This window comes from Galeopterus variegatus, unplaced genomic scaffold, assembly GCF_000696425.1.
Source record: "Galeopterus variegatus unplaced genomic scaffold, G_variegatus-3.0.2 Scaffold367, whole genome shotgun sequence".
NCBI lineage: Eukaryota > Metazoa > Chordata > Mammalia > Dermoptera > Cynocephalidae > Galeopterus > Galeopterus variegatus.
This window is the reverse complement of record NW_007726478.1, coordinates 233,423-244,437: the sequence shown is the minus strand read 5'-3', so window position 1 is coordinate 244,437 and position 11,015 is coordinate 233,423. Positions and strand designations below refer to the sequence as shown.

General features: G+C 44.7%; 1 protein-coding gene across 1 annotated transcript in view; it reads left to right on the top strand.

Moving 5' to 3' along the window:
• Nucleotides 1-11,015, top strand: part of PSMB7 (proteasome (prosome, macropain) subunit, beta type, 7) — a 59,907-nt gene that overhangs the window by 46,864 nt on the left and 2,028 nt on the right. Inside the window, exon 7 of the mRNA XM_008568017.1 lies at nt 9,453-9,604. Within this exon, the coding sequence (XP_008566239.1) occupies nt 9,453-9,604 (152 nt within the window). The remainder of the gene's footprint in view (nt 1-9,452; nt 9,605-11,015) is intronic.

Below are 11,015 nucleotides of genomic sequence, written 5' to 3'. Positions count from 1 at the left end.
AAAAAAAAAAAAAAAAAAAAAAAAAAAAAAAAAAAGCACAGCTCTAACTACATCATCCCGCAGCTTAAAGTCTTCATGTCTTCCTGCTGCTCGCTGCTCGGCTTGAAGGGTGGCTCTATGTGAGGCTCGCTGGTATTCAGCCACACCGAACTACCTACCTGGCCCACACCTTTCTTCTTCCCATTCTCATGGCTCTTCTCCTGCCATCATGTCTACCCTTTGCTTTAGCTACCTGTCACTTGTGTTTCCAGATTAAGCCCAGTCTTTATCACCTGCACCCCATGCAGCCTGTGTGTCTACCTGTTGTTCCTTTGTCAGGTTTGTCTCCTGACAGCTCTTACCTCAAGGTAGTGAGATTTATCTACTCGTATCCCTTTGGGGCTGTACATTCCTCACAGGCAGGATCTGTGTTCAGGCTTTATCCCTGGCATCCAGCACAGTGTCTGCAGAGCATATGTGTATCAGGGCATTAGCACATGCTTGCTGAACTAAGCTGACCTGAACATTTCTCTCAGGGGTTTTGCATCACTTGAAATTTGCTTCATTTGTGACCATCTTTAAACTTCCTAAAACGAGGATGTTTTGTCCTTCCTGATCCTCGTGAGACCTTAGAAGCAGGATCATGCAGTCCCCACAGTAGCCTTCCCACAGGCGCCCTGTACTGGGCTTTGGAGGTGGGTAGGCCTGGTGAGAACACATCTCTGCAACTGCTCTCAGACCCTGCTTTCCATCTCTGCTTCTGGCAAGGGCTGAATTTCTCTCATCATTTACTCTCCTTGTCCTGAGAAATCCTTAGTGCTGGCTTCTTTTTTATCTTTGTTGTGACCCATGGAACAGATTCACTTTATCTTTCCCCCTGTCTTCAGGCGATAGCCCTTTCAGTGTCTCTAGGAATTTATTCCCAGAGTTATCACGGGCCAAATTGTTTTTATGGAGAGAGAGATATTATTAAGATCTTATTAGTATCCGAGGCAGTCTGGTTTTCATTTTGAGAATTGTAGAGCATATTTCTCACTCTTTCTTTAAACCTAGTCCTTTTTTTTTTTTTCCCTCTGATTACATTTGATTCAACACAGCCTTGGAAATATATATTTGTATACACATATGCTGTGAACACTGATTTCTTCTCCTTGTGGAAAGCAATATGTTCTCATCTCTTTTGGTCCTTTTCCTTCTGGAAGCTTAGGTATTTTTCCTTACTTTCACTGTCACAGACTCCAGCAAAACCACTTGCACGTAACTGATTTTCCTAATGGTGGGATAGGGACACGACATAGGCCTTGGTGATACTAACTTGGCACGAATCCCTGACACTCTCACCTATACACAGCTGTGTACCTTTGGGTGCACCAACCAGCCTTTCTGAGAGCCTCCAACTGATTTTCCTAATGGTGGGATAGGGACACGACATAGGCCTTGGTGATACTAACTTGGCACGAATCCCTGGCACTCTCACCTATACACAGCTGTGTACCTTTGGGTGCACCAACCAGCCTTTCTGAGAGCCTCAGTTTCCTCATCTGTACAGATGAGGAAAGATGAAGATTATTGACATAAGTGTTTGGCTCAGATATGCGGATGTGATGGGTGCCCAGTGGTCGTTCCTTCATACCCTTGCCTTTTTTCTTCCACCCTAGAACTTGCTTATAATTCTGTTTGGAAAATATGTGTGTCAGGGACATTTCTGTCCTTTTATTCTTCCCCACAGCCCTTGGACAGAGGCCTTATTCCCGTGCTTCTGAGGGGCACCCTGTGCTGCAAGAGAGTTAAGTGCTGTGTTCATGAGTGCCCCAGCTCTCCAGGGCTTTCCTCGTTCTGTGCTGGCCTCTTTTGGCCCACTGTGGCTGTGCAGCCTCTGACATCTCCTTTCCTGGTCACAAGTTGTAATCAGGCTTTTGCATCATACAGTAATCTGGGATGGATGGGACCAGTTGGCAGTGACCTCATTGGCAATTCCTTGAACTTGGACACCCTTTCCCATCGCTGCTTAAACCCCCTAGAATCATTCCTGCATCCACAGCAAGTTTTTCCTGCATTATTTGCATCACCCAGATCCTGGTATCAAAAAAAGCTGTTGAGGAAAGAAGTGGCCATACCACCTAGATCAAGACCCAGTCACTGACTCACTGTCTGCTCTGTGGCCCACTCAGCACCAGCTGAGTCTTGATGATGTGCCACAGTCCCCAGGTGTCATACATGCAGGGCATGTTTACTTAAGCAGCTCGAGCCAAACCCCAAACCTGGACACCTTTGGTTTTGTCACACAGCCCAGTCTGAAAAAAATTAACTTTTTTCACTGTAAAATACGTGACTACACATGGGATACATCAGGTCTGTCACACAGTGCAGGAAGCATACTGCTTTTGGGGGACTGTTTTAAACACTTTTTTGAGCTCTTTAAATTTTATTCAACCATCAGCCATTAATGACTCCTTCAGGCCGCATCAATGGCTTTGTCAGAACCTCAGCGTGTCAACAGGCCACTACAAAACACTGTGTTCAAACCTCTTCCTCTCCAGAGTGTGTCTTTGAAGGGTCCCCAGTTGAGACTGGTGCCATTTTGGAATTACCTCATTTGGTATTGATGTGTCTCATAATTTTGTCCTTGAGTTTGGCAAAGCCATGCATGCATTTTAAGTTAATGTTTCATTTTTTCATTTGTTGATGTATACGCCAAACATCGTGCTGGTTGCTGGGATACCAAGATGGAGAAGGCGTGAGGCGCACCCCTGAGGTGCGGAATTTTGGTCCTCTCTTTTTAGAGTCCAAACTCATCACAGCCAGACTTTTGTCTGCTCTGCTGCACATCATCAGAGCAGTAGAATTTTTTGCTGTTTCAAATCAGAGTGACAGAAGATAATACAGATTTTTCAAGATGAATTTGAATTGATTAAATTATTTTTAAAAATTAATATTTTTTTGATTGACAAATATTGTATATATCATATACAAAGTGATGTTTTGAAATATGCATACATTGTAGAATGGCTAAATTGAGCTAATTAACATATGCATTCCCTCACTTCTTCTCTGTGGTGAGAACACTGAAAATCTACTCTCTTTGCAGTCTTCAAGAGTATGACACATGTCATTACCTGTAGTCACCATGTTGTACAGTGGCTCTATTGAACTTGTTCCTCGTAACTGAAACTCTGGTACCTGGCCTGTGCGGGGACCTGAACCCATGACCTCATTGTTATCAGGCTGCATTCTGACCAACCAAGCTAACCAGCCAGCCCTCCTAATTGAAATGTTGTATCTTTTGGCCACCATTTCCCCAACCCTCCCAACACTTCAGTTCTTACCGAGTTAAATCAGTAGTTGTCAGTAACAGAGCAAACTGTTGGGGACTAAATACAGATTCAGTAGCAAATAGGACAGTTGATGAAAGTTGTGTGCGAGCTCAGCTCTGATGCTGTCCACTTCTTATTCCCCCTGAGCATGGGTAGCAGAGCCACTGCCCCTGACTCCTGGCGTGGAGGTGGGACAGATGGCAAAGGGACACTTCTGTGGTGCCCTGAAAAACAGTGGAGCCGGGTGAGCCCTGTTTTCCACCCCCTTATGTCAGTCAGCTTCTCAGCTACAAAAACGGAATCTATTTGCTAGCAAATAACTAATATTATTTCTTTCTAAATTCTTTTTTTTTTTTTTTAAAAAGATGACCGGTAAGGGGATGGATCTTAATCTTTGACTTGGTGGTGTTAGCACCATGCTTTCCCAGGTGAGCTAACTGGGCATCCCTATATAGGGATCCGAACCCGTTATCAGCACCACACTCTTCCAAGTGAGCCACGAGCTGGCCCTCTTTTTAAATACTTAAAAAAATTTTAGTTACAAATTATTTCAAATGACTTGCCATATGTATGTATTTTCACATTCCAAAGCTGTATCTAAAATAGTATGTTAGGTTTTCATTCAAATGTATATTTAACATTGTGCCTGCCCCCAATGTAGGTAAAGCACTGTTCTGTATGGATAACTAAACAGTCAAATGTAGAGGGTTTATTTAAAGATTATTAACCTGATGCTGAGCTGTCCAGGGTGCCCATTGGCTGGCACTCCTACATTTCACTCCAGTGACATTCCCAATCTGATAATCACTTAAGAAGAGAAATTCGATTGTTGCTGTAGACAAGAATAATGTGGAAAAGTTTCTTTGCAGTGCTATTTTGGACCTGGATCATAGTGGATGCCAAGGTAATCTATCAGTTTGTGAGTGTCTACAAAATGCAACTCTCTAGATAACAGGTTTAAAGTAAAGATTTAATACAGTCTCCATCTCCTATGATGTTGCAGTGACAGTTTAAAACTCATTCTCTAAATCTCAGCAGACTTTATAGCTAGCAGTGGGCCAATATAAAGTTTAATAGCATTACAACACATAAATCATCTTTTAAAGATGCTACTAGTAGCTCCAATATTAAATGCAGGCAATCGCCTGTGTTATAAATAATTTATCAAACACCATTTCAGATTAGCCTTCCATGCTGAGTTATTTATTTTAGCCTTTTCTGTACGATTCCTAAGGCACTTTTTGAAAGATCCATTACTGGTCAGTTTAATGAACTTGGGGGTCTGTTTTGTCCCCTCAAGCACTCGGGTACAGCTGTGGTGACCATTACATGGCCGACGTGGACCTCTTTGTGCCTTTTACAAGTGCTGCCCATTTGTCATGTAGCGGTAAATGGAGCTGCACATTGGAGTCCAGGGACACATTGTGCGATGCAGTGATGGAGACAAACAGATAGCTCTATAAAGTGCTGCTTGTCACAGCTGACTTGTACTACAGTACATCACTCTTATTGTAATCTCATTTAAGAAGCAGGGGTGGCCCGGGGGACTGATATTCCCAGTTAGTTTGGTCTTTGTAGCCATAAAGCAGGAAGTGTTCCTTTTATATTCTCTGAACTTTTAGGGAGTGTGCTTTTTGCTTGGATTAATTATTACAGGAACTTCTCCATGGCACCGTGTGAAGATTTGTCAGCAAGTTTGTTTGGATCTCTTTCTCTTGAACCGGGGTTTGGTACAGGCAGTTGCTACTTAGAGATAAATTGTGTTTTCAGGAGCCCTCTGGCTTGCTTTATTAAATAAGTTACTGTTTATTAAGCAACAGCTATGTGCCATATACTATAGTGGGTGCTTTCTCTCCTTTATTTCCAATTTTGGCAATAGTCCTGTGAAGTAGGATTTATTATTGCATTACAGAGCAGGAGCATGAACTCAGAGAGGTAAAATGACTTGCCCAGGGTTGCACAGCAGTAAGTAGAAAAGTGTGGATTCAAACCCAGTCTGTCTGCTTCCACGTCTGCCAGATGACCTTGAACCTGGGTCTCCCAACTGGCATTCAATCACCAGGGTCATGGTGGTCTTTTAGCTGAGTATCTCAAAATAAAATGAAGCTGGCATTGGCCTGGAGGGCCATTTTTCTAGTAGCTGGGATGAGCCCTGCTGGTCTGTCTATACACTGAATCCAAGTTCCCTTGTGACTAGCGGCATAAATCCATGAGCAGCTGGCTAGGGGAGAGCATTGCACCTGGGCCTGACCAGCTGGGGTCACAGGCTCTGCAGAGCCCTAGTCAGAGCCCCTTTGTAGCAGCTGTCCCCAGGCAGATGCTGCTCAGGACTCGGGTCACTCTGCATGATCCAGAAAAAGATCCAGAAAAAGGAGCTGCAATTTCCCTATGAAGAATGAATCCAAAAGGAAGAAACAATGCTTTCTGCTTTTATTGTGGGCCAGAGACAGATAAAAATGTGGTGTTTTCCCCACCTCTTGCCTTTAGTTTGTGGTTTTTCTTGATAGTTTTCTTAAATATTTGGTAGCACATGTTAAAGACAAAAGTTGTTTAATTGCGAAATTCCACTATAAAGCAAACACAGTATGAATATGCCCAGTAGCATATTTGCATATGTGTCTAGAATTCTGTGTATGGAAATACTGTAGTCAAAGACAATATTCAACATATGAAGCAGTTCCTGGAACATAGTAGGTGTTTATAAATATTTGTTGAAGACATTAACTATGAAATAGTGAGAAGATAATAAATAGAACCTTGATAATTTTCATCCTCTTTATGTTTTGAGGGTTTTGGGTAGTGGGGGGAATATGTGAAATAAGACTTTAGATCTTAATATTGGTCTCTGACATTACATTGTAGAAATGTTACTCCAACTTGGTTGAGAGTGAAGAGGTCCTTTAGGTGGTAATCTGTGAGCATGTTGAGAAACACAATAGAAATGACCATCAGAGGAGCTGCTAGTTGGTCCAAAGAGAAATTGGCAACCACTGTCCTTCTTCTCTTAAACTTGCCCAGGTTCTGAGGCTCTTCTGTGATGGGGAGTGAGTGACATAGCCCCGAAACGGGGGCTAGCTGAGGAGCCCCCAGCCTGAGGAAGGTTACTTGTAAGCTGGTGTGTGCGGTGGGTGGCCCTCTTGCTCTGGAGCCCAATTAATCTGTTTTACTATTTAACATCTGTATGACCTTGGGATAGTCATTCCCTCTCAGCCATAGTTTCTGACAATACCAACTTCAAAAGAAGGTTGGGGGCAGGGGTAAACATGACAGTGATTGTCAAAGTGCCTAACTCAGTACTTGGCACATTTATAGTAGGTATTCAGTAAATGTAAGGTTATTCCATTTCATGTCTTCAGTCCTGTGTATATGAGAGGAGTGTGGGACTGGGGAAACAAAGTCGGGGACTTGTGAGACTTTCTTACTTAAGGAATGATCCTCTCTAGAATTGGTGGGAGGAAAGGAATTTAAAAGATATATATATTCCTAATTTTAAAAAAGCATTTATTTACACTTAAATAACAGCACACATGATAATTATATGAGTAAATCTACCTACATAATACGTGTCAAAATTTTCACATTTTAGGGCCGGCCCGGTGGCGCACTGCTACAGTGTGCTGCTTGGGAGCGCGGCGACGCTCCCGCCGAGGGTTCGGATCCCACATACAGACCGGCCGCTCACTGGCTGAGCGAGGTGCGGGCGCAACACCGAGGGTTGCGATCCCGTTGCCGGTCCTGGTCCGGTACAGGCGCGACACTGAGGGTTGCGATCTGTAGCCGGTCACGAAAAAAGACAAAAAAAAAAAGAAAATTTTCACATTTTAAGTTTTATCTGTTATCTACTCACAGAATGTTTGCAAAATAGAGGGAGAATCACCTGTAATATTATAGTACTGTCAGCTGTGTGCCCAAATTGATTAGCTTTAGAGATGCATGTCTCCATTTGTATATTTCAGTTTCCTCTAAATCTTCCCCCATCTCCCAAAATAAAATCCTTTGGGAAGTTTAAATCTGTAGTCCTAAGTGCTGTCAGCAGGATTTGTGATATCCACTAGGTACTGTTGGCTTGCTCAAAACACCAGCGGCAGTGATGAGAAAAAACAAAGCAAAGGAAATAGTTAAATGGCAGAGAAGAAAGGGGGAGAAGCGATATGGGCCAGTAGCAGGGGATTGAGCAAGGTGTGCTCCCAGGGTGTGGACGTGCGCACACATAAACCTAAGGTCATTTAATATGCAAAACAAGTTGGAATGAGATTGCAGTGATTGCATTTGTTAAAATAGTGGTCAGTTTTTGCTGTCTGTATGGTAGCATCAGCAGCAGTCATCTCCTTATATAAGATGCTTTCTAGGCTACCACCTTCACTGGTGGTAAGATTTTGGCCTCATAGACTGTTGAGAATTCCTGATTAAAAGGTACTGTTTGAATGATTTCTTATGGGACAGTATATGTACAAGAGAAGAACTGGCTTCATTGGCCCTACAGAGGTGTCACCCAGGAAGTGAAAAAACCTGGGGGATAAAGATCAAAATAACACCCTATCTGCTGCTGGTTTGCCGAGGATCCCACTTCCAGCAGAGTTTCCTCCATCCTTCTCTGAGTCTGTAGAGGGCGCTCATGTCCCTGGAATCCCAATCTGGCTTGGGGCAGGCGGAGGAGCAGGAGCCCTGAGGGGGCTCCATCTTCTCACAACTTGAAGTTAGTGAATGTGCTTTGAGGATCTCAGGCTGGATTTTGGGCAGGGAGTCTGTGTTTCTCAAAGGGTGTTACCTGGATGAGCTCTATAGTTCAGCTTGCATGTTTATGGACTGTCATGCCCTGGTGGATTGGGAAGGTGCTGCAAGCAGAGGTTAGATTTCCGGGGCCAGCCCATGGCTCACTCGGGAGAGTGTGGTGCTGATAACACCAAGGCCATGGGTTCGGATCCCTACATAGGGATAGCCGGTTAGCTCACTTGGGAGAGCGTGGTGCTGACAACACCAATCAAGGGTTAAGATCCCCTAACTAGTCATCTTTAGGGGAAAAAAAAGTTAGATTCTCTTCTTTGGAAGGTTGGTTGATTCATTTTTGTCCTTGTTACATAAGGAGCTTGAACTTGGTGTTCCCCAGGTCCTGCCCTGCTGTCTGCTGTTTCACTGCTGTCTTCTGAGTGCCTCGTGCACAGCCTGTCTTTTAGCCCTCCTTGAAGCTTTACTGATTCCGCTAGTGTTCCCACACCTACTTTTCAGTTATCCATTAGCCCTTATCACACTGCATTGTAGTTACTTTGGTCTGATGCCCCCCCACTGGACTCTAAGCCCCAAGAGGACAGGGACTTTAAGGCCTCATCCATCTCTGCAGCCCTTGCTCTAGCATAGGACCTGGCACATGATAGGCCTTACTGGATAACAAAGGAATTAAACCACCTGTTCACCAGTAACTGTTGGAAACTTAGACTTCCTTTTTAAAGTAATGAATCACTTTGGTGAACGTGTTGGCTCATTAGTAGCAAGAAATAGATTCTCTTGGGCAGGAGGTCCCACCCTTGACTCTGTCACCATTTTCCCAGAACTACTGCTGTGTTTTGGTGTTAGTTTTACTCCCTCCACGATATTTACTTTTTCCATTATGTTGTCAGGAAGTAGATTTCAGACATTTTTGGACATTTTTGGTCAAGGATTAGTGAACTACAGTCCCTGGGCCAGATCTAGCCCACCACCTGTTATTGTTAACAAAATTTTATTGGAACACAGTTGTACCCATTTGTTTGTGTACTGTCTGTGGCTGTTTTGTGCCACCATGACGGAATTGAGTAGTTGTGACGAAACCGTATGCCCACAAAGCCTAAATAACATACTGCCTGGGCCTTTACAAGAAAAGTTTACTAATCACTGTTTTAGATGATAAATGCTCTCTGTCAGCCCATAGTTCCCAGTTTTGTGGTGAAGAGGCGGTGCATGCATAAAGGATTTGAAAGGCCCAGGCCCCCCACTTACCAGCTGAGGAGCTTTGGGCAAGTGAGTGAGGTACTTTGGCTCTTTTGTCCATCTGTAACATGGGCATTGGAAAACAGTGGCTACCTCCCAGATGATTTTGCACACTGCTTGTGGAAGCACTTTGTGGACTTCTGAGCAGGCCCTTGGTTCAGCTGTGGAAATTATTGCTGCCATTCTCTTTCTCAGGAAGAGGAAGCCAAGAAGCTGGTGAGCGAAGCCATTGCAGCTGGCATCTTCAATGACTTGGGGTCTGGAAGTAACATTGATCTCTGTGTCATCAGCAAGAGCAAGCTGGATTTTCTCCGCCCGTACTCAGTGCCCAACAAGAAGGGGACCAGGTGAGTGAAGGAGATAAAATTCTTCCCATGTCACCTGGCTTTGTGGCCACCTTTGATATCTCCATGACATCTGGACAGGGTTTTCTTGATTCTTACCCACATTAGGTAAATCCAGTGTTCCTAAATTAGCCTTACACACAAAACTTTGAATCATCGTTTGCTTTATGACAGCGGGCTGCTGTTAGGTGTAGAAAAGTAATTTAATTTGTAAAATGTTGATGGGAGAGGCGAAGTTGGGCCCAGGAAAGAGCCCTGGGCTGGAGTGGCAGAGGAGAGGTTTGAATCATTTGCTGGCTTTTCTCAAGTTTCTTAAAAGAATCGGCCAAATTCTGTATGAAATACATCTGCGAGAAGGTGCATTTTTCAGGGCAGCCAGCCCATAGCTTTTCCTTATAGTGGTCCCAGACTCCACAGAGTTACAAACCAGTGTTGACAGCCTCCAGAAGTGAGCCTTGGGAGCTAACTGGTGTTGCTACACTAGAAGGGGTCATGGCACCTAGCCTTGGTGGTGCCGCCCAGGCTCAGAGCAGGAGGATAAGGTTCTAGTTGGTTTGCTGAACAAAACTGGAAGGTTTCAAACCTGGTGGTAGGGGTGTGTACAGGTGAGCCACTCACTTGCAGTTCCTCCTGGTTGTCCACCTGCATGGCCACCCTGTGGCTCCTGACCTCCTTTGAGAGCCCTGGCAGCTCCGGATGTGGTTCCCTGGGCTCTGCCTCCAGCTGCATTCATCCGAGCAGATGACCGCAATATTTATAGTCTCTGCCACCTCCCATTTAGCCCCACAGCTAGGCTGGAGGATAGCCGGTGTTGCCTTTTGGAATGCTTGTTTTAACCCTCTACCTGTACTCAACTCTACATCAGGAGTGAGTCACAAGGAAAGAATAGAATGTTCAAAACCAGCAGATGTTCATTGTGGTCTGCATGCAGCACTGTGGAAGCTCAGTGTGTTCTTGGTGGGGTAGGGCCGTGTAGCAGCAGAGAGCTCTGGTGCAGGGCTGGGGAGTGTCAGTGGATGGCTTGGTGACTTTCGGTAAGTCAGTCTCTGAGATGATGGAGTTGGACTAGGAGATCTCTGATGTGCCCATGAAGTCCCTTGGGCTTTGAGCAGGAAGGGAAGCAACCATTCAGGCCCAGAGCTGTGTTGGGGAAGCAGGCCTTGTCAGGCTCCCTGAGGATGGGAGCCAAGTTCCCTGCATGGCCTGCTTCCCTGGTTAACTCGCAAGATGCTGTGTGACTTGAACAAGTCCATGATGAAGAGGTGATGGGGAGGGGGATGGTTACGCTCTGTCCAGACTGAACAGTATCCTGGGTGAGGATTCTGAAAGCCACGATTGAGCCATTAGAAGGAGGATTTGTGGTTGCACAAGGAGCCATGCTCAGTGCAGGAGTCCTTCTCCAGAAGGAAGGCTC